General features: G+C 50.4%; 10 protein-coding genes across 10 annotated transcripts; 5 read left to right on the top strand and 5 right to left on the bottom strand.

The window, feature by feature from the left end:
• Positions 1–251: 251 nt before the first annotated feature.
• Positions 252–2,361, bottom strand: SERLADRAFT_442978 (uncharacterized protein; the record flags this gene model as incomplete). Its single annotated transcript, XM_007323574.1, has 4 exons — positions 252–1,670; positions 1,727–1,813; positions 1,875–1,942; positions 1,998–2,361. The coding sequence occupies 4 exons, from the start codon at positions 2,359–2,361 to the stop codon at positions 252–254; spliced, it is 1,938 nt and encodes a 645-aa protein (XP_007323636.1).
• A 1,056-nt stretch (positions 2,362–3,417) lies between these two features.
• SERLADRAFT_479015 (uncharacterized protein) lies at positions 3,418–5,046 on the bottom strand (the record flags this gene model as incomplete). The annotated part of the gene is made up of 2 exons (XM_007323575.1): positions 3,418–3,550; positions 3,628–5,046. 2 exons carry the CDS (start codon positions 4,182–4,184, stop codon positions 3,538–3,540), a joined length of 570 nt encoding a protein of 189 aa, XP_007323637.1.
• Positions 5,015–6,262, top strand: SERLADRAFT_479017 (uncharacterized protein; the record flags this gene model as incomplete). The annotated part of the gene is made up of 1 exon (XM_007323576.1): positions 5,015–6,262. One exon carries the CDS (start codon positions 5,735–5,737, stop codon positions 6,149–6,151), a length of 417 nt encoding a protein of 138 aa, XP_007323638.1.
• Positions 6,263–7,679: 1,417 nt separating this feature from the next.
• On the bottom strand, positions 7,680–9,436 carry SERLADRAFT_479019 (uncharacterized protein; the record flags this gene model as incomplete). The annotated part of the gene is made up of 6 exons (XM_007323577.1): positions 7,680–8,174; positions 8,248–8,265; positions 8,371–8,472; positions 8,689–8,838; positions 8,973–9,165; positions 9,266–9,436. 6 exons carry the CDS (start codon positions 9,277–9,279, stop codon positions 8,172–8,174), a joined length of 480 nt encoding a protein of 159 aa, XP_007323639.1.
• A 5,813-nt stretch (positions 9,437–15,249) lies between these two features.
• SERLADRAFT_442982 (uncharacterized protein) lies at positions 15,250–16,058 on the bottom strand (the record flags this gene model as incomplete). Its single annotated transcript, XM_007323578.1, has 5 exons — positions 15,250–15,351; positions 15,396–15,500; positions 15,565–15,618; positions 15,676–15,834; positions 15,978–16,058. The coding sequence occupies 5 exons, from the start codon at positions 16,056–16,058 to the stop codon at positions 15,250–15,252; spliced, it is 501 nt and encodes a 166-aa protein (XP_007323640.1).
• An 828-nt stretch (positions 16,059–16,886) lies between these two features.
• Positions 16,887–17,402, top strand: SERLADRAFT_479022 (uncharacterized protein; the record flags this gene model as incomplete). The annotated part of the gene is made up of 1 exon (XM_007323579.1): positions 16,887–17,402. One exon carries the CDS (start codon positions 17,152–17,154, stop codon positions 17,362–17,364), a length of 213 nt encoding a protein of 70 aa, XP_007323641.1.
• A 703-nt stretch (positions 17,403–18,105) lies between these two features.
• Positions 18,106–18,507, top strand: SERLADRAFT_401929 (uncharacterized protein; the record flags this gene model as incomplete). Its single annotated transcript, XM_007323580.1, has 4 exons — positions 18,106–18,112; positions 18,194–18,299; positions 18,357–18,387; positions 18,449–18,507. Coding segments are annotated over 4 exons (203 nt in total), but the record flags the coding sequence as incomplete, so codon positions are not given.
• A 1,572-nt stretch (positions 18,508–20,079) lies between these two features.
• SERLADRAFT_479026 (uncharacterized protein) lies at positions 20,080–22,101 on the bottom strand (the record flags this gene model as incomplete). The annotated part of the gene is made up of 7 exons (XM_007323581.1): positions 20,080–20,182; positions 20,232–20,706; positions 20,762–20,970; positions 21,024–21,139; positions 21,192–21,681; positions 21,731–21,893; positions 21,949–22,101. 5 exons carry the CDS (start codon positions 21,858–21,860, stop codon positions 20,446–20,448), a joined length of 1,206 nt encoding a protein of 401 aa, XP_007323643.1.
• A 55-nt stretch (positions 22,102–22,156) lies between these two features.
• Positions 22,157–23,508, top strand: SERLADRAFT_479029 (uncharacterized protein; the record flags this gene model as incomplete). Its single annotated transcript, XM_007323582.1, has 9 exons — positions 22,157–22,325; positions 22,386–22,457; positions 22,511–22,645; positions 22,700–22,705; positions 22,766–22,838; positions 22,889–22,939; positions 23,004–23,150; positions 23,224–23,256; positions 23,308–23,508. 9 exons carry the CDS (start codon positions 22,185–22,187, stop codon positions 23,388–23,390), a joined length of 741 nt encoding a protein of 246 aa, XP_007323644.1.
• An 861-nt stretch (positions 23,509–24,369) lies between these two features.
• Positions 24,370–24,651, top strand: SERLADRAFT_479030 (uncharacterized protein; the record flags this gene model as incomplete). Its single annotated transcript, XM_007323583.1, has 1 exon — positions 24,370–24,651. The coding sequence occupies one exon, from the start codon at positions 24,370–24,372 to the stop codon at positions 24,649–24,651; it is 282 nt and encodes a 93-aa protein (XP_007323645.1).
• Positions 24,652–27,825: the final 3,174 nt, after the last annotated feature.

A 27,825-nucleotide genomic window follows, 5' to 3' on the forward strand; every position in this document is an offset into this window, starting at 1 on the left:
CTCAGAATCGATTTAAAGCGAAAAGAAAAGAGAGAAAAAGAAAAGGTAAAGGTTGAAGTTGAAAGTGGAAGTTGAAAGTGAAAGTGAGAGTTGAAAAACCAATACGGCGGGGGGATCTTCTTAATAATGATACTGATACACAACGCGCAAAAACGAGCGCAAAACAAAAATAAAGAGAAGGACGAAAGACAGACGGATCAAAATCGTTCAACCGAGGGGACCTCCAGAACATTGAATTTTTTCAGGGTTAACTACGACTGTCGTGGCTGCTTCGAGAGCAAAGACTCCATGATATGATGCACACCTTGGGGCTCCAACACGACCTTCGTGCCGTCACATTTAGCCTTGTTCGTAAACTCTGAACATAGATGATTGATATCAACGTCCTGAAAAGAGCGATCGTCATCGTCAGCTTTCGGTATGGTGATAAAGGAAAACAATGGTGAGACGAAAGCAAAAGGGAAATGGAAACGCACCTTGTACTGCGGATCCGACGTAATCCGTCTCCACGCACTCAACACCTCAATATTATGGTCATTCTCCTCCGTCATCGGGAAATTGGCACCCTTACACGCAATCATATTCCCCTGGAACGAATCGCTCGCTTTCCGGAGCGCCGGCGGAGGAGCCGCATTCGTAAACGGCGAGTCTCCCTCCGCCTCGATCTGTTTCGCCAAATCAGCCTTGGAGATCGTACATGGAGGATTGGAATGCGGGTGGGAGTGTAGGTGGGAATGTGAGTGTGAACGGCTAGAGTCGGAGACTGCCCCGTTGGCGTTGCCATTGGCATTTGAATGCGAATACGGACGGTCAGAATCAGAGCTGGGCGCAGATGGAGGGGTCTCGTCGGCCCTCGAGGACATCGTCCAGCTAAATGGACTGTGGCCGTTGTTAGTCAAAGAGGGCGAAGACATCGTGATCTGGGACATGGGTGAGTGGCCATTGCCGTTGCTGTTCCCGTTGACACCATGCGATATGGGGCTCAGCCCCGACGGACTCTTCAACAGCGCGTTGAAATCAAGCGGGCCCTGATTGCCCAAATAGTTCCCGCCAAATAGTTCATCCAGGCTGTGCTCATGTGAAGGCGCTTCTCGCTGCGATTGGGGCGACCAGGGGTTATTTGATTGGAAACTAAAGTTGAATGGATTGTTGTTGTTGTTGGGGTTGGTATCGTTATTAGGCCCGTCGACATCCGCAAACGACATGAATAGGGGGTTGGTCGCCAGCGTCTTGTAGTGGGTTGGAGGCGGAAGTGAGTACTGGCCCGACAAGTCCATCTGCATTGCGTCTGTCGCAGTTTGTTGAGAATTGTCGTCGAGGAGGTTAAGCATGGAGGGATCAAAGGTGGTGAGTGAATTCCAGTCGACATCGCCAAAGGACATGGGCTTTGGTGAAGAAGTCTGCTGCGGAGGTATTGCGGGTGGAGAAGCGGAGGATGCGTTTGAGCTGAAAAGGTTGTTGAAAGGAGATTGGGATATTCCTGATGAAGAACCGGGTGAGGACGACTGCGGATTTGAGCTCTCGCCAGGTTTTGGTACTGAGAATGTGAAAGCAGCATTTTTGAGAGCGAGATTTTCATTCTGCAATCTCGAAAGCAAATCCTTGAGATTCTCGTTTTCCGATTGGGCCTGTTCGTTCTTTGCTTCGAGGGCTGCGACCTTGTCTTCGAGCTGAGGGGTACAAGGCAGATGAAGGAGGGCAGAGTAGAAAGTAGAGGTGGACGTACGTCTTTGACATGTTTTTCTTTACGCTCGCGGAAAGCCCGTTGTGCGGCACGGTTCTGCTCCTTGCGTTTGAGCAAGCGGGACTCGTCCTGATGCACACAATGGGGCTGAGAGCCTGATTAGGGGGAGGTAAGGTGGGAGGGTACGTACTTGAGAGTTGCCCGTTGACTTGCGCCTTGCTGGGCCAATGGACCCCTTTTTGGAGGCAGTCATATTGTCTGGGATGGGGAGAGAGGTGAGGAGGGGAGGGAGGAGGGGAAGAAAGGGAGATACCGATATGCTGATTCTTGGAGCTAGGGCCCTCACCCATGTCGTCATCATCGCTGGCCTTGCGTTTGAGACGGGCGTCGTCGTTGTCGTTTGCACGAAAGTGGGCAGACTGCCTTCTTGATAGGGAACCGTTGTTGATGCTGGATGGACTGGGGCTGCTGTCTTCCGAGGGGGGAGTGAGGTTTGGGAGGGGGAGCTGCTGGATGGACTGTGGGTCTACGCCTGTGTCGAGGGGTGCGTTTGGGTCGTTTACGGAGGATGCGAACTGCTTTTGGAGGAGGGCGAGGAAGTCGTCGTCGGGTAACTGGGAGAAAGCTGAGGCCTGCGAGAGATCCCAGAGGGAGTTGAGGCCATGGAATGTCGCCATATGTGCTATGTGGGAGAGTGACAAAAGTGGATACGGCTGACAGACGTGGTCGGTGCGTACGGTGTCGAGTGGAGAGCAACAGTAATAATACTCGCAATGTCCTACGGTGATCCTCTCTCCCTCGATAATCGTCGATTACAAATACATCATTATTTACTTTCTGCTAACCTATCCCTCCATTTCTGCAATTCGCCACGTCAACCCTCTGCCGTCGGCACCCAACCGCTAACACATAGGGTTAGGTCTTCCAAGGCCTTATCGCTGACAAATACCCCCGTCAAGCCCGCAACCGCGCTCGAAAGTGACTCGGATATTGCGCCCCAGATCGATGCACGGAATGGAGTGGGTCACTGTATCATCTCTTTTGATTCGCGTCCATGACTCCATCATCAACGGCGGGACCGATGTCAACAATATCACGAGTCGAACCCAGATGTTGAATCAGTGAGTATGGTGTCATCAGAACAGAAGCCTGACAGCCCATGCCAGCATCGCAAAGAGTATTGGCCAAGCAAAGAGCCTAGCAGCTGACTTGCCACGCTCGTCTGCCTCTGCAACATATACGACCATCGCCTCTTCTCTCTCACCCTGACCTTATCTCTTCCCTCCGCCCACTTCTTCTATCTCCAAGGCCTGTCTCACTTTATTGTCCCTCCGTCGCGACATCGGGTCTCATACTACCAAGTTCCATCCGGCCATCGAACGTGCACCAGACCCCATCACCCGCATGCTTTCCAAATTCAGGGTGATTCGCAAAAACAAAAAAAGCCTCAACTTCGGCTTTAGCGCCCTAGCACTGCCACTCCCAGGATCGACACAATCTGTATACACCACGACACTCGTTGGTAACCGTTGCTGCACTCATCACTTTTGTCAAATTCTCAAAACATCTTGCTTTTTCGCGGGTGACAAAAGGTTCACCTAGCAGCGCATGGAATCGGGGTGGTTTGGTTCAACCTCGATTTTCGTCTACGTACTCAAGTATGGACTCGTGTATTATCGATATCATTCCAATTTCAGCTTATCAAAAATTTAACTGCTTCCCATCGCACATACTATCTGAACATGAGTTTTACATTCCAGGGGTACAAAATACAGGGTTTGAAATCATACGACAAGTCTTCCCCGGACTTTTCACATGTCAGAGTTTACAAATGAAGCTATCAAACAAGGTCCTCAAGCCGAATCCCTGGAAGACAAAAAGAAAACCGACACAGAAGTGTGTTCAAATCGACATCCGCACGCACACATTTCAATAGCACTCACCGACATCCACTGACAATCCGCATACGCCCACTCCCAACACCACGAACTCGCATCCGCCTACCCGTCGCCACCCCCTCACATGCCTCCCTCACACTATCAGACAGCCGCATACCACGGTGTTCGGGCTTGTCATAGTTCGTATACAAACGCAACATCTGCATGTGCTCTCCCCTGTCGTAGCATATGGTCAGGTTGAATCCTGAGAAGGGTTTGAGGGAGACGTCCATGTCGCGCTGCAATAGGGCATTGATGTGGTCTTGGACGTGCGCGTCAGCCAGGAGAGATCTATCTCCGTGGCCTTCATCCCTTACCTCCTCCTCCTCCTCCTCCTCATCCTTTGAATCGACATAGGGACCGTTCGAAGAACCTTGACGATCAGAGCACCAACCCTCCAAGTCTGATCCCTCAGAATCACAGTACAAATCTTCCGAACCATCCTCAGGTCCAAAATACGCCGCTATCAGCACAGACTCCCGCCGTTCCTCCCCCTCCTCCTCGCTCGATGGGCCCGGGCCCTCGAATTCGAATCCGGTATCTACCGCATACCTCATGACCATCTCCAAGCTCGTCGGACAGCCCCAGACGAGGATGGGAGGGAGAGAACGAGAACGAGAACGAGAGCGAGAAAAAAGACTTGCTGGGCCTCGTCCCGTATCTGAATCGCCTCCGCATCCGAGTCCAACATGGTGTGTGTGTCCATGTCACACGCACGCTTATGCCAGTGACGTTTGGCGAGATTATTCTGCGATAGATCCAGACTTTCGATAAAGCAACGACAATAACAATCATGGCGACCGTAATCATTCTCGATAGCCCATCTGTTGCTCCGACAGGATCGAGAGCTGAGAACTGTTGAATTGAATCGTAACACACCCGGGCCCTGTACTAGTACTCCCTCCGCGTTCAAGCTTCAAGTTTGTACCGGAGCGCAGCAGCAGCAGCAGCAGCGTGCGCGAGGACCATCGTCATCCCCCAAAAGAAAGCTAAAAGCAAAGCAGGAAGAAAAATATGCTGGACAAGACTCATATAATGACATCGCTGAGTGTGCAGCGGAACAAATTTAAAATAAGTTTAACGACTGTCCGTGTCGTCCAAGCTCGTCCGAGTCAGATAGCCCCTAATAGTCTAGCCAAAGGAACGGGATTTCAGATTCAGGTGGCAGGGAGGCGTCGATGACACGGTTTCCGTTCGCAACCCCGGGGCTTGCTCATATGATTCAAATTGCTGTGTCAATGTCATCGAAAAACCCCCTCAGTGAGCTTCCAAGTTCCAAAGACCTGAACCGAGGGGGACCTGCAAAAATAAACCTTAAAGCGACTCAGCATCCCAGTAGCGCTTTCCAGTTTAGCACCGCATTCACAGACGCATTGATCATGATCATGAACAGAATCGAGAGAAAATTTAAAATTTAAAAATCTATATATATTTAATGTCACCACTACCACTCCACTCCTTCTTCTCAAGTATATGACACCTTCTGATCTCCCGCCATTCAGTTCTGATCGTTATAGGTAGGTCAGCAAGGGAGAGACCATCATCTGATCGCTATCACAAACATTGACACCCACCCACGATCTTTATTGCAAACTGGGTAACCGAACTTCCAAGTCACTGCACCCGCTCACGATCACAGCAGCTTTTGAATGCCGGATAAACGTTAACACAGGTATACACACCATGCATGACCTCTCATGATCGCATCGATCGCACCCCCCCTCTCTGCCTTGACAACCGCCGTCAACCGTCTCATCTTTTGACGCGTCAACTTTCAAGCTTTCAAGTCGAGGCGATCAACATATGGCCACTCCCGCAAGGTGAGCCACACTGCTCACCGCCCTTGGGGGCTCGGTATCAGTGGCTGAAATCCCCTGTCGCGGGGCGTATTTCACGAGATTTCATTGACATATCCAGGTCAAAACGTATATCGCTCGCGTTTGCACCACAGTCTTGGAGTCCAGTCTGAGTCCAGAGGGGGCTCAAATGTGAATTCGGACGAGATTGAGACGAGGAAGACTTGGAGGTGTGTGGGTGTGAGCGAATCATGATGGTGATCGGCCATTGGCGAGCTCAGTAATAACAGGAGCTTGAAACTTGCAAGTCTGGTGAGATGACCTGCAAGACCTCTCTGAAGCCGACATTGTATCATTTTGGCAGTAGCATTGCCATTGGGGACGAAGTTAGGACAGCCGTTGCCATTTGTAGGGAACCTGGCGGGGGAGCTGGGGCGGTCGAGAGGAAACTGCAGTCAAGTCTGGATGGGATAAGTCATGTGAATCACGGGCCAGTCCGAGCGCAAACACTTGATGAGAAATCCAGTTTGAATCGCCCAACCAATGCTAGCTACGAAGTTAGCCTCCCGCTCATAGAATCCAGCCACAAGCCCAAGCCCAAGCCCAAGCCCAAGCTCCTTCCACACCTGGGGTTCCCGCCCCAGACGGCCAGGAACAACTCTGCCTCGAGATATGGCACGACCCATCACCTTATCCTTGCGCAGTTGACGGACATACCCGCGGATCGTCCATAGAGTGTAGACACGCCGTCATAGACTTAAAGAGGGCCAACAGTCTGTGAGGGTCTTTCCAGGGACGAAATCCATGACAAACGCGCTCTCTTTCCCCTGTATTTGAAGACCCTGAAGGAGACTGTAGGGGTTCGTGTTTGATTTGGATGGACTTGACGCATCTACACTGTGAATACGTACAGATGCTTGCAGATGCTGGAGCAGGGCTATCGTGCCCGTCAGGTGCTGTGGAGTCCATGAAGACGCGATCCCGCGCAAGCGTACCGAGATGCACAGGTTCAAAAAGTAAACATTGGTCGGTCAGCAGTCGCGTGATCGAACCGTCCGACTTTACCTTTTTGGGTGAATCCCCTCTGCTGTCACCACACCTACTACCTACGTGTAATGCAGACAGGTGCGGTTGAGGCATGGACTTTGCTATGTTACAGCGGCGTCAAAGGGTCATTTGGGGCAGACATGGCTTGATAGGGCGTGGATGGCGTTGACTCGTGAGATGGCGATATGGAGCAATACAATCTCGCAGACAATGGTGAGATTCAGAAAGACTCCAAAGGGTAGAACAGCATTAATTTCTATTTTAACCTCGACAGCTCAACGTCGCTTAATCCTGTATATATAGCACCTTGACTGAAATGAATCCGTAAAGACGTTGTCCCCTTCTCAACCCAGGCTGTCTACCACCGTGACAGGCAGCAACGTGCGGCGTTGATCTTTTTTATGAGACCGCAACATGTCTTCACTCGATCAACCCTGTGATATTCCCCCCCTTTTTTTCTGTGCGTTTGACACTGAGACCCTCGCTTGCTTTGGACGGCTTGTGAGTCTGACATTTGACAAATATTGACAGCTCGGGGATAACTCCCGTTTAATCCATTAACATCCGCCCCACGTTGTCCAAACCCCTGGCACACTCGACTTTGACGGGTCTGCGGCAACGATCGCAATCCTACGAACGCCACTGCAATGCGTCCAAACCGACGTTAAACGCGCCAGCATGGTCTGACAAAGGTCGTCCCGCTCGGCGATGCCATGACGATTCACATGATCGCAAACTCACCCCGATCTATCTATCTGCTACATTCCCCAACGCGATCATCACCGCATCACCGCGACGAATTTCACAACAACACATACGAAACTTTTGCCCATTTTGCTATTTTACTATGTTTCCAACACACATCCCTGGTGTCCGATGATCGATGACCCCGATTTCCATTTTGTGCCTTCAATGTCGTCACCAGTCGGTGGACCATTCGCCACATCGTGTAGAGTGGGGCGGGATGATTGTTGTGCGTTGCGAGTGATGAGCACTGAGCTGCAGATCTATCCCACTGAACGGGTAAGGTACAGTGGCTCCTCCTCATATATAGGTGGCGGTCCATGCCAGGGATCCGGCCAGACTCGACTTCAACTATACCCCACCAAGATCTCACAACTCCAGCTCTAACATGAGGTGGGGGGGAACCTTACTTCCCTAAATCAGCTCCCAGCTCAACGCCATACCGATATTAGGAGCCGCATCAGCAGTTTTAGAACACTATCATTATCAGCACTATCCTAACCAAGCTCGTAAAAGACTCGGAGCCGATAAACACCCTTCTAGCCCTTCCAGAACTCGATACTTGGCACGAACCTAACGCCTAACAAAGACAGGCGCAAAACTCAGTCTAAGTAACTCAAAGATCACTCCACTTGACTTGGAGCCCATCACGACGGACCAAGTACCAAGCCATGCCAAAAAAAGGAAACGACACGAGGCGAGAACGGAAAGGGAAATGGAGGGGAAAAGGGCTAGGAAAAGAGCATAATTACAAAAAAAGGAAATCTGCGGAGGAAAATAAAAACTAGAAACTAGATGCGGTAGTGACGGTATAAACCAATAAGATAGTATTTGCGAAAATAAAAATGAGCGTTTTCCCAAGAGACCAAGAGATGATATAAGCACGAATGACGAATTATCTGCCAACCCTCCTCCTCCTCTTCACTGAGCATGCAGTCACCAATGACTCACGAATGATGAACATCACTGGGAGATGGGGAGATTAGTTCAGTTCTCGGAAAGACTTTGGTCATCCGATAGCGACCAAGTCGGGACTTACATAGTACTCGATTTCCAGCTAAGAAAAGGCACATTAAAAGAAAGTTCCGAAAAACGAAACGAATGAGAAGAATGCCACACGCTGATCCAATCCAAAAAACAAAAAAAAACAAAAAAGACTCACAAATAGAAACGCTACTCTCCTCGGCCAAAGGATGTTCAACCCAACCGGATTATAAATACTCGCGTTGAGGTCATCGATCGCGCGCTGTAATCGCTTCATTTCCTATTATCAATTACGAAAAGTTTCCCAAAATTCAATTTCAGCGTCAGTTTCTTATATATGCTGTTTCAGAGCCTCGCAAGAAAACAAAACAAGAAGCAAGAAGCAAAAATAGAAAGCCTTGGACACATCCAACTTTCGGTTGCTAACACTCAGCGGCCAAGAGAAAGAGAGAGGCGGGAGGAGTGGGGGCTAGCACACACAGACTCATCAACGTACCTTATCATAGTGCGAATCCATCACCACCCTCCATATCTGCAGCGTCAACACCGCCAACGTGTTATATACGATCGAGTGTCGGATACTATGTGCAGAGATGAGGATCTCGTTGATGGTGTTGATCGTCTCGAGAAACTGCGTTGGCGTTATCTGCTCAGAAAGTGGACAAGTTCTTTTGTGAGCGTTCGTACTCGTGTGATGCATAGATATAGAGGAGGAGGGGAGGGGAAGAGAGGGGGGGAGGTAAAACGTAAAACGTAAATAAACATAAAATGCACACGTACCCTTCCTTCAAGCTCGAGAGGGTACGTAGGGGCGAACTGAATGAGCTCGCCCCCGCTGTAGTCTCGCTCTATCCGCACTATCTCTCTCGGGTGATGAACGCCTATTTGGCCTATTGGAGGGGTGCCGTAGGCGGAATCTATAGCTGGTGGACCAAAGTAGTATGATGACTTTGGTATCAGCGGTCGCGCACGTCTGGTCAATCACCAAAATAAACCAAGATCAGCGTGAATGCTTCCACAAAGCCAAAATACACAGAGGGAGGGAGAGGGAGATAAATGAAGGAGGGACTCACGCCTTCTTCTGCATACTCGCAAAATTACTCGTACCCAGCGTCGAATAGTAATCCGTACCCAGATGCCCATTATTGCTCGACGGAGGCTCGACAGACTCCCATGGCTGCGGCGACGGAGGAGCAGCCTTGAACTCGAGATGCAAATCACTCCCTCCCCCCTCCTTCCCCCCCATGCCCGCCCTCTCACCACCATCCTCAACCACATACCCACCCTCATCCACCATCGTCGGCTCGTCCCCAACCCCGTGCTGCGCCTGCATCTCCTCCAGACGCCGCACCTCGTCGCGGAAAGGGGAGGACGAGCGCTTCGAAAGGGGATGCCAGCCCTCCCCGATATCGATCTCCTCTACCTCCCGTCCCTCTTCCCCCCCTCCTCCTTCCGCCCCCGTCCCCCCGCCCCCGCTCTCATCTGTCCCCACGCGAGTGAGAGGCGGGCTAGGCGGGAGCTCGTCTGCCCTCAGACCTTTATGATTCTGGATACGAACGACCCCTCCTCCCCCTCCCTCTCCCGATGTATGACCCAGCCCGTCTTCAGCGCGGGGTAGACGAGACAGATGGGACGACGTCGAAGCAGCGTGCGCCGCTCGCGAGTCGCATGTCGACGGCGGGTCATAGGGCGGCATCGGCGTAGGCGTGGGTGTGGATGTGGATGTGGAAGTGGGTGTGGGCGTGTGTGGAGATAGAGACGGTGCGTGTGCTGATGGTGATAGCGGCGAGGTAGTCGTCGCAGTTTGCCCGCCTTCCAATTCAGTGTGAGACTGTCCCCGTCCGTGTTCCTGCCCTCCTCCTTCCTCTTTTATCTCCCACTCTTCTTCAGCGTGCGTACTCAGCGTGCCCATTCCCGCCCCTCTAACCGCCTCGCCCGACACCACCCCGTCATCCATCCCCGTCCCAGTCACAAGCACCCCAGAGGGCAACGATGCCGGCAAAACAGCATGCATGTCAATGTCTATAGTAGTATGACCAGGAGACGTCATGACGGATACATCGAGGCGCGCAACCAAAGCACAGCAAAGCAAAGCACAGCCAACGGGCTACACTGGCAGAATCGAGAGAGTATAAAAAAGTGGATCAGAAGGGTGTGAGTTTTTGGACTGGATAAGCCTAATTATTATGTGTCTCGCGGGCAACGGCGCGTGTTGGATTGGACTGGAAGGAGTCAAGGTGAAGGAGTAAAACAAAAAGAAACTCGAACCAACTTTTCTTGATCGGTTCAAAGACACGACCGGAAATGAGCGTTTACTTGCTTTGTTGTTTTACTTATGGTGAGAACTCACTTTTGAAAAAACAACCAACGCAAGACACGCCACTCATAACACAACCACCCATCTCAGCTCATCACCACAGTTTCGTCACGCAAGAGCTTTCAAACGACAACACCGAAAAATAAATGCATTTTAACTTTTACAAATGGTTGAATATGATTATGTAGTTCTAGGCTCTGATATATAAAACATGTCTTCATCATCAGTCATAATACGGCAATCAACGCCAGAACACGGTGCATGCAAAATAGACATATAGCAACATGTGCTCCCATCGAGGGTAGAGCACCGCAATAACATAGGGCATAGCAAATAATAGGATGAAAGAACGATCACACCCCCTCAGGACATGGTATCCCCCTTGTCCTGCGAACGTGCAGATGAAGGCGACGTGTGCTTAGACCCTGGTGATCCAGAACCATGAATGATCCCAGCCATCTTGCCACGCCCAGGCGGTGAGATCGAACGGCGTGAATCAACTTGCATACGTTCATCAGATGGAGAAGGCGCGGTTGAAGTAGGAGAAAGTGTAGTAATAGGTGGCAGAGCAATATGCCCCGAAGCATTCGACGCATTGTTGGCGTGCGACGAATGTCCGATCGGGCGAGGATGTGGGGGCAAAAGTACAGGTAACGTGGGACTTGGCGGGAACGGTCCATGCGACTCTATTTGCTGTCGCGATTCAGGTGAATGGGAAGCCGGCTGCGTACGAAAGGGAATAGGAGAAGGACGTGATGAGGGAACTGGTGTGTGTCTTCCTCCTGATGGAGAAGACGCACTTCGTTGTTTTATTACATCAACTCTACTGCGCTTGTTGTCCATCTCGTCTGCCCCGGGACTCAGGGGCCGCTTGAGAGTAGCCGCGTTTGAAGGCGGCGATGGACGGCTTCTCGTTGAGGAGATTGACCCGCGATGAGAGACGACTGGCCGAGGCGACGTCATTGTATATCGGCTCCCACTAGAAGCAGTAGGTGAGTGAGTAGGCACACTATGCGCATCTACAGCAGATGCTGACATCTCTGGTGCTCGTGACTGCGATAAAACCACCAAAGCGTCAGCAACACCCTCATCATAGTCCTCATCCATAACCCGCGAAGGCGGTTGAGGCGTCGCGCTCGTAGGCGAAGGCTGAATGGACCTCGACGCCCCAGACCCATTGGAGCTTGACTCCTGCCCTTCTTTCGATGCATACTGGCCTACCTTGAACGACGCAGGCAAGTTTGCTGGCATTCGCTCGTTCGTTTTCGGTGCTTCCATGGCAGCGTCATCCTTCGTTCGCTTCACACGTTTCTTCCTCTCCTTCTTAGCAGGCGCATCTTGAACGATCGATCCGACCGACTGTACATCGGTGTCCTTGTCCTTAGCAGCGCGACTCCGCCTTGCTTTCGGTTCAGGAGCAGGTGTGGGACGAGGACTTTCAGAACTTCGGGCGTTGTTGCTTGCGACAATATGGGGAGGAGCATTGCGTATCCCACCCCGCGCGCTCTCGGGCGAATGTGCGTAAGCCCTAGACTCGTGCCTGTGCTCCATAGGTGCATCAGTCCTTTCATATTCTCGAGGATCCCTAGCGTCTCTGGCATCGTATCGTGCAGGATCGTAGCGCCAATGACCATTTTCGTGCTGCGATGGACCAGGCGGCGGAGGCGGGGGTGGCGAACGTGGTCCAGGTGGACCACTAGGTGGCTTGGAATCCCAAAAGGTGCGAGATGGGTGAGCAGAAGGATGAGAAGAACGCGGCGATGGGTCAGGAGGACTGTGCGCAGGATGAGAAGCGGGCGAGCGCGGAGTGTAGTATGGCTGCTGCGAAGGGTGAGCCGAATACTCACCACTATGTCTCCCACGCCTATCCCAGTCACCACGATGGTGTTCAGAAGGGGGCGGTCGACGATCCCAAGCGCCTTCCTGCTCATTTCGTATAATGTCGTGGGAGTACGGGCGAGGAGAACGCTGAGAGGAAACTGTACTAGGCTGCGCGGGACCAACAGGCTGACGGCCAGAAGGTGGGTAGTTTGGATAAGCAGAGACTGGAGATCGTGCACGAGAGGTATGGGGAGGAGGCGAGGCAGAGGTAGATGCCACTCGTAATGGACGAGCAAAGTGTGGCTCTTGGTATTGCCCAGGACCATGCGAGGCCGAATTGCGAAGCTCCTCTGTAGGAAGCTGCTGTTGAGGGACGGGGTGATGAAGCAACAAATGTTGGCCTGAAGGGCCTCGAGAAGACGTCTCACGACCACTTGCAGAGTACTCTCGCGAGTGATGAGGAGGTGGACGATCGACGACGTCCATGGGTGCAAGCGGCGTGTGCGACAACACATGTCGACTCTCATCGAGAACGACAGGTGGCGGCGGACCTCCTCTGAAAGGCCCAGGAGAAGAGCGACCAGCGTTGGGTGGTGGAGGCAATGGAAGATGATTTTCATTCGATGGTCCTCTGGAATCTGTCCTGAACAGAGGACGAGTATTCGGCGCAGACTGTAGCAACAAAGGAGGACCCGAAAGCCCAGGCGGTGGAACGACGGCGCTCGCGTAGGCCGTTGGATGTACGTCTTGTGGACCAGGGGCAGCAGGCAGCTGACCACCTGTCGCCTGAGCGGTCTTGAGTAACTGCAATCGTTGCGATATCACGGGATTACCAGGATCGAGCTCACTGGCCCGAGCATACGCGTCGATGGCGTCGGAAATCTGGTTGTTACAGCTTTCATAGAGACTACCAAGGTCGAACCATACTTCTGAGATGTATGGGTTGATGCGAATGGCACGGGAGTAGGCATCGAGGGCATCGCGGAATTGGTTGATTTGAAAATATAAAACGCCAATGGAGCACCAGAACGTTGGATTACGGCCATCGCGATAAACAGCCTGTTGGTAAGCTTCGTATGCTTTATTATACTTCTGGCCAGCCATGTATGCACGACCCAGAAGGTACCAGCTCTGGGCGTCGGAGGGATCTGAGGCCGATGAATTGGTACGTAATTAAGACAAGGTTGATCCAAAAAGGACATACCAGCCTCGAGACTCTTTGTCAGATATTGAATAGCTAGTTCTTGATTTTGAAACGAGGAGCCATCCTGGTGGTAAAGCCACCCTAATTGTTGAAGGACTTTGGCGTGTCCAGGGTTATCGGCTACGACACGCTCGTATGCGTCTTTAGCGCGGACATGCTAAGGGTTGATGATGATCATTTGTAGAATAGTGGTGACCATAAGCGCACTACTTACGTCTTTCTGTTGTTCGTATACATGCCCGATTTGGAACCAGATGTCGGCATGGGCGAGGGGACTGGGGGGATTGCGCAGTATGCGGTCGAAACAGCCAAGAGAATCCTCGTACTTGCTTTGCTGTTTATAGATGATACCTAGGCGGAAAAGTATTTCGTTTGCCTTATCAAAGTCTAAATCTTCTCGATGAATATATACCGTTGTTCTCAAGCGAGAGGCGACGAGACTTACCTTTGTCCATCTTGAGGACTGATGCAAACGCTTCTTCTGCGTGGTCCAAAGAGCCGTATCTATCATATAGTATGCCGATGCCGTACCAAAGCTTGGGATCCTCCTTTGATGCAGATGAGCGAAGAACAAACGAATGAAGGGACAGCTTACCTTTGGGTTTGGCAAGAGGTAGAGGGCCTGCTGGTAAGCGGAGTACGCCTTCTGGAGGTCGTCCTGCATGAGATAGCAGTGGCCTGTGCAGGACATGAGTGACGTCGAGGAGGAGATAACGTGACGTACCAAGGGCACTCCATACTTCGCCATTGTCTTCCTGCAACTGGAGAACACGCTGGAAGTACTCGACTGCCTAATTGGGAGAGATGAGATCAGCAGATGATCTGAGATTTGGAAAAATCAAAAGTAAAAAGATGACGGCGGCCAGATGAGCGGATATCCTCGGAGGTAATCGGGTTGGAGTAAGATTGGCATAAAGACTGATTACCCACCTTTGGGTAGTTCTCTTTGATCCGAGCGATGCCCGCAACTTGAGTAAGCCCTGACAGGGACATCGGGTTATGCCGCAGTGCATTTTCGTATGCTGTGATGGCATGTTCAAGATCCCCCATTTGTTCCGCGACGCGGCCTGAGAAGACAAGAGCGTTAAGCGACGGATTCTTTGTTAAAAATGAAGAGTAAGCCAACCTATGAGAAGCCAAGTCTGCTCATTTGCGACGGCAAGCTTGTGAATCATGCTGGTTGGTGGGGGCGCAACGCCGTTTGGTGGCGGAACATTGGGCACGACGACGGGGGAGACGATCTGGTTTTGGGGCGGGTGTGCGTGGTTTGAAGCGTTGGACATGGCACCAGGGGTGGTGGGAAGGGCGGCCACGCTGCCGTTGAGGTGGGGTGGAGCAGGATGGGGCGGGTGGGTGATGAGGGGGTGTGGGTGGGGGTGTACGGCTGAGGGTGGATCGTGCATGCGGATGTCCCCGTCTGGACGGCGAGGCATTTGCCTGTGGGACATGGTGGGAGGAGGGACGAGAGATGGGGCAGAGGCGAAGAGGGGGGAGAAAAGTCATCAGAGGTCAAGGCAGGGTGATATATATATGAAAAGCTGCGGGAGAGGGGAGATCAGGGCGTTGCACCCCAGTCGCACGATCTCAGACGATCAAGTACTCAGATTGGAACTAGACAGGGAGATTGCATCTCGCGTTGTAGGCAACTGATTTGAATTTGCACCGATACCTAAATTCTCGTCTCCAAAGAGCCGCGTGCCTACGAAGCTGCCATTTCAGGATTGTTGCCGCTCTTCATCGGCTACTATTGACATATCAAGATCCAGCGCCGAACGCCGTGCACATGTGGAGTTCGAGAGTTGGGACGACGCAGAAGCCTGTCCGAGTTCGGTAACAGCGTGAGTTAAAGAGCTTAACGGACATGTCCCATTAGCATCAGTGCACTAAGCGCGACACAAGGGTCATTGAGAATCGCTGCGAGAAGCTTCAATGCCAGACTAATGGATGCCACCGCCATCATTCTCTGCTGAAACGTGCTTGTCGAGGTTAGAAGGCCGTGTGTTATGTATTCGGCGCTCGATAAGTGAGACCGTGGAGAGAGCGAGCGAGCTATTGAGCAGAGGCTTAGGGTTGGCTTCTTGTCGCTGATCCGCAGATTACCGAGCTCGCGTTGGACACGTCGATTCCTCGGCTCTCTTTACGGCACCCTCCAGATCTCGGACGCGATCCCTCTGTCCGCCTGCCTGGGCACCCCTTCCCTGATCGGGCGTCGCCCATCTAGACCGCTTCTTCTGCGATCGCTGACACGTGTTCTCCTGTTGATGCTGGGCCAGCTTATCCCGCTCTGGGACGTGATGGCACTGATCATGATGTTAAGTTTCCTATTGATCAGGCACAGCTTCTTATCAATCTCTCCAGGCCACCTCCTTATTAGCCGGCCCTCTCCTATATATACTTATCCGCCCTCTATCGCGATCTCTATTCAAATCCCACATCTCGTCACCTCCTTCTCGCCTCTTACGAAATCATCTTTTTTTCCACCCTTCTCTCGCCTTCTCTTCGCCTTCATGCTCACGGCAGTCATCTGCTCTGACCATTAGCGCGGACTGCCCTCGCGTGGCCCTGTCCACACCCTCCACCTGCCGTGGATAAGCTATTTGATCAGAATGAACTATATCACAGTTGGGTGTGATAGCACAGGATCACCCAAGCGCTACACCTCGGCTGTTCTCTCGTATCAAGAACGCCGACCACGGATCCTTCGGGCCAGGTACCAAATCCGCACGGAAGCACCGTCATGGACTGACTAAGCTCAATACGGCACGACACCCTGAGCCATGATATTCGTCCTTATTGGTCTGACAACCGGTTACGGTCCCTCCTTCCATTCTCCCCTGAGAAGTACTCTTACTTCACAGCGCCCTACGCCTTCTCCTGTCATAAAACACGTCGTCCCTCCGCTCATCTCGTCCCTTCTTCACCTTCCTCTTGCCTGAGACAGCTCTTCTCATCCTCACACCCAACCCCCTTCCGACTGCCTCGGTCTCGCCACGCACGGCTGCGATGGCCAATTGATCGGATGTTCTGGGAGGAACTGATCAAAGTCATCTCGCTTTGTCGTCCTCTATTATCACCTATCATATCCCTAGCGATCGATAATTTTATGGTTTCGTATCAATTTTGACACCGGAAAATTTGATTCAACTTTCTCCAAATACATTAGGGTGATCGGCCCGGTGCCACGAGTCTTTAACTCTCCAATGACTAGCCAAATTCTCTGAAGGAACGCACTGAGCCGAGGTCGGGGACATACAGTGGCCGTAACCCACAGCCTCTCAATGGGCTCCACGGAACCCTTGCTCAATCCCAACTCGAGTATGTGAATGGAAAGACCCTGACAGTTCAAAAAGACCGTCCGTTTTGGAAACACTGCACAGCATCGACCGTCGGCGTGCTGTTCTTGATTGCACAGCGGCGATACAACGCTTGAACAAGTCGCCTACTAGTACACCCGCAAACATCTGTGATATCGTGATGAGTCTTTGCCCCCCAACTCCGCGGAAGGTATCACTCCCATCGCCCATCTTGCGCGACATACCGTGATATCCTAGGATATCCTGTACCCACGCTTACACTGACAGCGTTTGTTTTTGCATGTGCATCTTCACAGGTCGGCCATGTTTCTGGGTCGGGTGTCGTTAAAAAGATGGCAAAGCACCTCAATTATAGATCCTGCCCGTACCGACACAGTGGAGTATGGGGTTGTTATTATTTGTACAATTTCTCATCGTACAACTTGCTTTTCGAGAAACTCGAGACGCGGGGCGGCTCTCCTTCATTGTTTTTCCCAGAGACATGCTGTGGCGTATTGTCGCCGTCAACGAACCTGATCGTTTTCATGAAATAGGATGACGAAAGGGATAAAATACAAAACCAGTTTCCATGACCCGTATCGATGTCATTCATGATCAAACTGAGCGAGCCCAATATCGAACATTGTTTGAGCCCGGTGCTGCGCAACGAGATTGGGACACACGTTAATTTGGAAGCTGGTTGGCTAACGGCTGGAATTCCGAAGAGAAAGGGCCAACATCTTTGTGCCTATGCCAGATTGGAGTGATGCCAAGCAGCGAGGGGATTGCAAAAAAAGAACAGGATTCATATCAGTTGACTGGTCCAAATGAAATTCGAGAACGCGTTGCATATATTGTTCCAATGGTGTATCACCGAGCACCAAATATAGACCACAAAGGCTCCGCAGGGCACCAAGAAAGAGAGAACCCCGCAAAGAGAAGAGGAAGTCGAGCTTAGTTTGCAACAAGGCAGGAAAGATCCGATACAGGTGTCAGCATATGAACAGGATCATGAGATTGCGAAATATATATAACAGTGCCGCTCCAGCAAAGCGCGGAAAATGGGAGATCGATACGAGAGCTTTGATGAAATCGTGACGTTGGCACTTGGTGACAGTTGACGTGACAGCAGGCTGACATAACGTGACTGCGGCGTGACGCAACGTGCTCTTGTTTGGCGGTGCTTGCGTGCGTCTTGTTGACAGGTGCAGTCCTGTGGCTGGGCCCATATCAAAAGCGCAACAGTGAACACTTGTTTGATAGAACACCAAAGCTGCGATGACTCGTGAGTATATGCGCCCTCACTACCCGCCCTCCCTTACAATCCCAGTTCTGTGCCAATCCACTCAAGTTTCATGATCTACAGGGGGTAATCAACGGGACCAGGACCGCCTCAAGGCCCAGAAAAAAGCAGCAGCTGGTAAATCAAAGCCAAAGGAAAGTGCTGCAAATCTGCAGAAACGCAAGGAGGCGTGAGTCACATCCATCTTCTCCTATATCTCAGTCGTTCTCATTTCTGTTTTCATCAGCGATGCCGAGATCTTGAGGGCTAAGCAGAAGGCATGCCATTTTATTTCCATATCAACAACATCATACATCTAAAACATCTACTTTCATTCAGAAAAAGGAAGAAGAGAAGGCTGCGGCGGACGCTGCTGCTGCTAAAGCGGGGGGAGGGAAGTAGTCTTGGAGGGGAAGTCATCTTGTTTATAGAGTGTGTCAGTATGTGATGCAACCTTTGTGTGCCACTAATCTGCTTGGAGTAGTCAGTTGCATACGATTGGCTGTGCACTTTGTTTTCGTATCAGGGATCTCTGTTGCCATTCTTTTCAGCCATAAATCTGTTACATGGGCGCTCAACTTGTTAGAGGTCATAGTGCGCATGATGTGACTAATCAACACTTTGGTAAGCAACTGTCTATACATAAGTACGGTATCCTGTTGATATTCTAAAGAGAATCCCCGTCAAATGGAGCAAGCACCGCACTGCAACATTCCTCAGTGTCGTAACTGTCATACTCTTCGCGGAAAATGTGTAATGCTCCCTTAGCGAAAGGTTTTATTACTCTATATATACACTCCGTTGACTTTCATCAGAAATGAGTTCAACGCAAGCTAGCGTAAGCCTTGATCCGGAGGCGCTTCCTACCGCACTTTCGGCTCCTGTCCTCAAGAAAAAGAACTAAAGAGCCTATCTGATCATCAGACGGGGGGGCTGCTACAGGCGATTCCAGCAATTCCCTCCCTCGCGCATGGCCCCGGACTTTGCGGACCACGGCGACTTTTCTCACTCAAAAGAAAAGGAAAAAAAAAAAAGGTGTGTGTGTGTGTGTGTGCGTGCGTGCGGAAAATAGCGGGGAGGGGCATGGGTCACTTGGCGTTGATCAATCAATACGGAGGATAGGGACAACTCGAGGCCCGTGATTGGCAGACAAGGACGATGTTTTGTCGGATTTAAGTTTCAGAGAGCCCGTGTACTCGGTGTCCACGACTTTGGAAGGGGCGCCTTTGAATGCAAATATAGGCATTGGAGGCATGGGACGGCTGACACATCGCGCTACCCGGCGGGCGACTGGAAAGTCCAAAGGCCAAGAGATTCAGACGTTCTCTCGTGCCTTGCGCCAACTTTTCTCATCTCGACGGGAAATAGACAGCAAATGTCTTGAGTTCTAGAACTCCCATATAATTCGCGTTCTCATTAGTGGAAACCACATATGGACGTTGAAAGGACACGAGTACGCACCCTAATTAAGGAGCTCCTGAAAAAGTCTAAATGGACTAGATCATTTCAGTCACAGACCCTGACTGATCTAATAGAGCGTTAAATAGAGCTTCGCAACTACACCTTGGCTTGGCCTAGCCAGTAGGCACTCGTCTAAATACCCATTCGCCATCTAATCGGAAACTCACCTGTCCACTCCCTCGTTTAGGTTTCGATACTACCGCTGAAGGCTGTCCTTCGGACATTTGACAGTGTTAGAGCACCGTCGAACAGATGCCATCGGCTTTGTGGTCAACTGCCTTGTTCTACGGAGCAAAAGAGTCGGAAACGAAACGAGGCTGGTGACGTGATGACAGCCCTGTGAGCCTGTATCCGGATGCTGATGGTAACAACCTATAAGTACTGTAATGCGTCTCATGCGTGGGGAAGGCCACTCTGGATAAACTTCTGAAGCTGTTGAATAGCAAGGTACGGCATTTATTGTACCAAATCTGTCAAAAAGGGCCTGGAAGCATTGCACATGCACTGCGATGACACATGCGGTTGTGATTGAATTTGGCCTGGGGTATACTGAAGCAAGGTATCCACAAGACACAATAAACCGACATAGTACAAAGCGAGTTATAGTTTATCCTATTATCAACCATGAGTAGAAAATAGCAACGAGCGAAATGGAACTCACTACATCATAACGTATATATTTATATCTCAATAACCATCTATGTCCGCTTACTATCTGTTGCCCGTAAAGCTATAAATTCAAGCTCGTCATCCGCTTGGCCCTTTAGAGTGATTGATTTTAGATCATAATGTCATGTCTGCATTCGTTAAAATTGAGTTTAATTTTTCTTTATCCATTGAATCTTTTATCCATTTCAACATTCATCTTTGAATCATCATGACTTGATTTTAGCCGCTTGCCCCCCTTCTAGACGCCTCCTACGGGGAGCTTCTTCTGCATTCCTGTCATCATTCCCGTGCCGTACTCGATTCCACTGCGCAGGACCCGAAGGTCGATATCCCTCAATTTGTTGGGGGAAAGGGGCCACGGGATACGGCGGATGAGGATGGGAAGCAGCTTGATGTCGTGAACGATAGAGTGATAGGAGTGTGTTGACAAAGACGGTTAGGAACGACAAAGACGTTAGCGTAAACGCCTGACACGCATAAAGGGTTAGTCAACTGGCATCCCATACGTCTAGTAATACGGACCAGTGTTTTCCAACTGATTGGTTCTACAAAGCCGTTCACCACCTCGGCGATCAACTCGGCCCCAACTCTGGCTCGTCCGACGACAGTGGGATCGCGGTTCATACATGTCCCCCACGTAGCGCATTGTTTCAGCATGGCAGGGACAGGGTTGGAAGCACATAAATTGTCTTTGTATTGCGAAGCGCACATGGCAATTTCTTGCACGATGTCTAAGGGTACTAAGAGTTAATACAGATTTGATCTGTAAAAAGGAGTACTATACCCATAGAATACTCAGAGATCCGCTGTTCAACATCCCGTTGCACCGTGAGAATGAATTGAAGCACCAGATATAGGAAGACGAGGACCAAAGACAGATTGAAGAAGAATTGAAGGTAGCTGAATGGCTAGGTTTAGTCTTCAAAAGCATACAAGGTGCAAGTATACATACCCCAGTAATATGTACGGCGTATCCGAGTGGGGAAGCGGAACCGAGGGCATGTTAAGCGTATAATGATTTGACGTACTCTGAGTGGAGACAGCAGCGCGACTACCATGTTCCTCGCTGTCACTTTCTTCACTATCTCTTGGGTCATTGTTTGAATGCCGTATTACAGCCAGATGACCTTTGTCACGAGCCTTCTGCCGCGACTTGAATACCCTTCTTAGCGCTCCGGTAGCCACTGCCCTCCCTCCTTCTCCCTCCTTCTCCTCGGCCTTGTCGGGACTTAGCTCGGACATATCAATATCTTTCAGCTCCTCCTGTGCGGGAAAGGCCTTCTGAGGCGAAAAGTCTGACGGTGGTTCCCAGGGATGTGCGGCTGGTGGCTGGGGCGCAGGTGTCTGGAAAATGAAAGGGACGTTTCGATTTTCACCAAAGATAGGGGTGTTCGGAGGTGCTGGAAATGATGGTGTTGATGGATTTAGGTCACCAAAAGGGCCTGACAAACATGAGTCTTTCGAGCTTTCGGATGATAGACCATTACATACGTTTGCGAGGCGTGTTGGGATCAGCGTCAGACGTGGCCCATACGGGCCTTACAGTGCTACTAGGGCGGGATGTGAACTGAAAGTCCATGGGCGCCTCTGTGGACCTTTGATTTTGTAAACGACGATTCATATTGCCGTTGAAGGTACGTTGGGTTGCGAAAACCTTTCGCGAGGCCGGGAATGAAAACCTGGTTGCAGAACGAAGCAGAAGAGCTCACCAGCTTTGCAGGACGACTATGCAATAATGTACGATTCTAAAGCACAAAAGACGCGTAAGCGCAACGAGCCCCGAGTGTTTACGACAAGGCAAATAAGATATGCAATGTGGAACAGCCAGCAGCGACCTTGAGCGGTTCGACTTCAGAAAAACGCGACACGTGTGACACGCGTGACCGCATGCTTTTCGGTGAGACTGGAACCGGCGTTGACCTTGCTCTGTACCAATACCTGCACTATGTTCCGTGCAGTCTTTTCTTCAGCATCAAGGAATGCTGCAAAGCATTGCAGAGTACCATCACGTCAATATCACCCGCTCGCAACCACATGGGGATCTTCACCAACAGCGAATCTGGTACCTATAGTCATCGAACAAACCGTGCGTACAATTACACTCTATAATATATGTCACGAGTATTCATTTTCGTGTTTTGCCTAGGGAAGAGGTGAACGATCATATGATATATTCTCGCGCCTCTTACGCGAACGTGTGATCATGTTGTATGGCCCGGTATGTCTCTGGCCAAAATGGTGGCCTTCCTGCCTTAATGCTTCATTCTGCAGATACGGGACACGGACTCAGCCCTGACTGTGGCTCAGCTTCTCTTCCTCGAAGCAGAGGAGTCATCTAAACCGATCCATTTATATATAAACTCACCTGGTGGGAGTGTCACCGCTGGCCTAGCAATCTACGATACAGTGAGTGAAATCATATTCGCCCGTTTGTTATTTCCGATATAATAACTTCAACAGATGCAGGTTCGGAAATAGTGTCCGAATTACTGCTTCATGAAATTGTCTGATCATTTGAGTCTGTAGTACGTATCATCACCCATACATACTTACTGCGTAGGCCAGGCATGTTCTATGGGATCTCTGCTACTTGCAGCAGGTTTGTCCCTGCACATTCTAGCGCAAGAACAACCCTCATTTTGCTTTCAGGGGCTAAAGGAAAGCGTCATTGCTTGCCAAATGCTAGTATAATGATACACCGTACGTATCGGGGTTAGCGATAATGCCGCAAGATATATAACTCCTACACTCCCCTTTCTCACAGAACCTTCTGGCGGAGCCTCCGGTCAAGCTTCTGACATAGCGATACATGCGAAGGAGATATTGCGCGTTCGACAGCTGCTGACAGGTATATATCAACGGCACTGTGCAAAGGAGGGGGAAACGGAAGCAGCAGGACTGGAGCGTTTCGGTATGAATATATTATTCTCCTATTTCCCAGGGTTAACGTCGTTGTTCTCATACAACCATCTTTCTGAAAATAGAGAGAGCACTGGAACGAGATTATTTCATGACGGGTTCGTCACATTAGTCCGGATTATCATTTCTTGCTAACCGCTTCGGAACAGCACGGGAAGCTTTAGAATTTGGTATTGTAGATGGTATTCTAGAGAGAAGGCCTCCTTCTGAAAGTGAAAGTCCGCCTCCATGAATAACCTATCATCGACAACATATAGGATCACTGGGCCTGAAAGCGTCAATATAGGAGTTATTCTTTTTGCATTGTCCTTCTTTTGAAGTATGTGCCCATTATGAAAATGCTTTGCGTGCCTCACCAAATATGGTGAATCGTACCCGAAGCATTTCTTGTGAGTTTTCATCTTCGCCAACCGTATCAAGGAAAATACCCGAAGCTGCTATTATGTGTCCATTTGGTAGATCGATCCTCCGAACGATCACCCATTGGCTCGACCTAAAAACTTCGTCGTAATCCCAGTCTCAGGATCATATATGATTTTCCTCTTCATTCGATTTCCATGCCGGATTTGACTCAGACCATTACTTCTCGCTGTTTAATAACAGAGCATGCGTCCATTGTCATTGCAAATGGTGACGAAAGGGATTGTCCCTGTCTGAGGTCCGAGGTGACTATATATCGTAAAAGCTGGCAATGCGTGTGTCGCATGCATCTGACCTTGTGGCGCGCACCTTCTTCTTAGAGCTGCCTTTGCGATTGCAAGACGGTCCGCGAATGATCACGTCTTAAATCATTTCTCCGTAGCAAATGACGCTCTTCCCGGCAGGTGGGGTTTGACACGCTATATTGAGCCCGCGAGTGTCATTCGCGGGAACATCTCGGGTTTCTAATCAGACAACGAACTTTGCGGAAAGTAATTACAGTGTGGCTCTCTCACAGAGGTGATTCTTGATTTCAAAACAGAAATTTGACTGATATTTTGGTGTTATCGCATTTAGAATGCTCTCTTGTTAACATATGGTTGAAGTTCAAAACTAGCTTCTGTATTTCCGTCCACGATGGATTCAAAGCTTCGATTCGGACCTTTTACATACCCCTTACTTGGAAGGCCCCGCAACTTACAGAAGGTGGCTGTCTGATGTGAGCGGGTTAGGCCATATGGAAACAGAACGCCCCTTTATACATATCAAGCAAGGTTGATGATCGATAACAAATGGCTGGTATAGATCAGAGCGTAGCCTCGAGGTTTGCAATGTGCGTCAGGTGTGTTCAAAAGCCTGACTCGAGCTGTTCACGATTGGGTCTAGATCGTGGTGTTCATTCCCTTTCCCCTGCCTCAAGTGGGCCTCGAGGGATTCACTCGTGGCAGAGAGATTGCAGCGATAACGTCATGAAATGGAAGCCAACAGTGATATCTGTTTCGCTACTTAGCCCCAGATCTTCCATCACGGAAGGGGAGACTACAGCGGTTACAATGTATTCAACGGCTAACTGAGCATGACATCGTGGTCGACACACAGGACATATGCATGTTATATTATGAGATCTAGATTTCAGGCCAATCGTCAAATCAAAATATCGCATGGCAATCTAGTCACTGTGTTGAATTTCATCTCCGAGCTTGTGGTGCTTGAAGATGGCGGCAGGGAAGAGGAGCGGTGGCGGCGGAGGATTTGATACGAATCTGTGTGATTCTGGCGGTGCTAGTATCGGTGGTTCTTGTGGCGGCATTGGTGAAGTTGACGGGGGGAAACGCTGGCGAATCGCGAGGAGTCATGTTGGTGATTCAGATGAATGAAGGTCCCCATCAGGTTGACATAGGGGCATCCTCATTCAGGATTAGGAGGGCCCGACTTGTCACGGTGAGATTCATCTGCGGTCAATTCTGTTGCATTCTAGTGACCTCAGATAAGGCGGAAACAGAAGCAATGAATATGCATTGGGCTGCGGCCAATAGGCAGAATGTTCGCAAGACCGGGGAATCGTGGGGATGATGAGGCTATCAGGTAGAGTTTCCGCTAAGGCTTTCCCGGAAGTCCGCGCCTGCCTTTGTAGGATCACCGTTATTTTGGAATCAAGCTTTCCTCTGTCGGACCGTCTATGGACTATTCACATTTCAACAGGCTTGCAACTGAAAACCCTATAGCTACTCGCCGAGAGAGGGTTTGGGCTTTACACTGGCACTGCCTTGATACGATATTGAAATGGCGGCCGTGAACTCATATGCGAGTACAGTTTGATCAACAAACTTCCAGTAGCATTTCTTCCCTTTGAGCCTTCTATCGCTCAGGGGACGCAGACCATACGATGTAGCACGCAGCACCGAAATTAATGCGGCTGGGAATATCGTAGAATGTGATGATGATTGTGTTGCTGAGCACTACTGTATCATAGCGAGTTACTGTGCTTTCGTTTAATTTCGCATGTACTGCTTAGACTTGGACACTCAGCCTAGCGAGTTGCACCAAGATCACGCGGTGTGAAGGAACCCAAACTCGATTCAACTCTAGTTCTAGCTAGAACTACCAGGATAAAGAAATGAAGCCCTGGGCTACGAATGATAAAGGGTATGGAAAGGTAAGGAAACTATGACTACATATGCGCAAGTGCGGGGAATGATGCTAGCTCAGCATTATGAAAAATTATCAATACAGAGGCGAAAAATCAAACCGACCAAAGCGGCATGTGAAGAACGTAACTATTAATGCAGATTCATGCGGGAGAGGAAGAAGTGACGACGGCTATTGTTTTCATCCCTTTTGCCTCCAGCTTGCCCTTTACCTGCACCATTCCCGCCCTTGGCACCGCCGCTGCCGCCATTTCCGCCACCATTTCCACCATTACTGGCGCCACTTGTGCTTCCACCACCATTGTTTCCATTACCGCTCTGCGTCCCTCCGTTCCCGGCTCCACCAGTTGCAGTTGACGTAGTACCGGCTGCGCTGGATGCCGCGGAAGTAGCACCTCCTGCACCATTACCACCTTGCCCATTGCCTGCGCCATTGTTGTTGCCGCCAGCGTTCCCATTACCGTTCTGGTTGCCTCCATTGCCGGCCCCACCACCAGTCGTAGTTGAAGAGGCTCCGGCTGCACTGGACGCCACAGATGTAGCGCCTCCTGCACCATTACCGCCTTGTCCGTTACCCGCACCATTGTTGTTGCCGGCAGCGTTCCCGCTACCATTGCTGCCATTACCACCTTGCCCGTTTCCTGCACCGTTGTTGTTGCCGCCGGCATTTCCATTACCGTTGCCGGAATTTCCGGTTCCACCACCAGTCGCAGTCGAAGTGGATCCGGCTGCGCTCGATACTACGGATGAAGAACCTCCTGTAGAACCACTACCACCTGTTGACGTTGATCCACCAGTGGAGCCAGTAGAGCCAGTTCCCGTGTTTCCGGTACCGGTATTGCCAGCGTTACCAACAGTGAACTATCAATATATCGGTCAGACATGGGAACACGATAATGATAGAATAATGAAAAACGTACGTAAACAGCGTCATCAAGTGAACCATGCTGTGCAACAGCGACCAGGACAGGTTGATGATTTGCAGCACTGTTAATGGTCGAAATCTTGTAAGATCCATCAGGTAAACCGCTCGTTACGTCAGCGGTAAGGACGCCATTTACTGCAGCATCATTCAAACCCTTGAAGAATGCGAACTTGGAAGGATCGGTTGGGGTAGTTTGCGTAATCGAATCCAGCTGCTCGATGACGATATGAGAGTGACCTTGTATCTGTCCCTGAGAGTTCAACTGTTGTGGAGCAGAGAAATAATCCTCATCTGCATTGACGAAAAAGCCGGTCTGCATGCCCTGAATAGCGAGCGAAACCGTGAAAGCTTGATTTGCAGGGATGTTGTCCATATTTTTCGGGTTGGTGAATTTTGCAGAAGGCATGTTAGCACTCGAAGGGATGAGACCCATAGGAGCAGGATTACACGATCCACCAGTGATTTGCTGACCATTCGTAAGAGGCGTATTTGGGGAAGTAGCACAAAAGTTAATGAAGTTGTTGGAAGAAGTGAGCGAGGCGACCTGGCCAGCCGCTGGCTCATCTTGACCATTGTCTTCGAAGCCCTTTGCGATCACGGAAGGATCGAGCGCTAAACCGGCTTGCTTAGTATGAATACCATATAACAACATAGAGTTGCATACTCAGCGAAGATTGGAGGTCACCTCCAGAGCCAGAGCTACCACTGGATGAAGTAGAGCTAGTCGCCGAGCCTGAGGCAGTAGACACTGCAGACGATGTCGAGGATGATGCACCACCGCCATTGTTGCCGCCATTTCCACCACTGTTGCCACCATTTCCACCACTGTTGCCGCCATTTCCACCATTGTTGCCGCCATTTCCGTTATTACCGTTATTACCACCATTGCCGTTTTGACCCCTGTTGTTGTTGCCTCGAATGTTGAACCTCCGAACGCCAAGAACACCAGGTTCTGGGACGGCAAGCGCAGCAGCTTGAGAGATGAGAACAGGAAGGATAACAAGAAGCGTCGACGCAGAGAACTTCATCCTTGAAAAAAAGGGAGAAAAAGCTTCACAGAAGTTGAAAGAACGAGTGAGGGAAGGATCCAACTAGTGGAAGGACTAGAATGGAATGCAGTCACTTTAGCTTCATTCAAATGCAGGTGTAGAGGATGACTTACGAAAGAAAGCAGC

The sequence above is a fragment of the Serpula lacrymans genome, assembly GCF_000218685.1.
Source record: "Serpula lacrymans var. lacrymans S7.9 unplaced genomic scaffold SERLAscaffold_16, whole genome shotgun sequence".
Classification (NCBI taxonomy): domain Eukaryota; kingdom Fungi; phylum Basidiomycota; class Agaricomycetes; order Boletales; family Serpulaceae; genus Serpula; species Serpula lacrymans.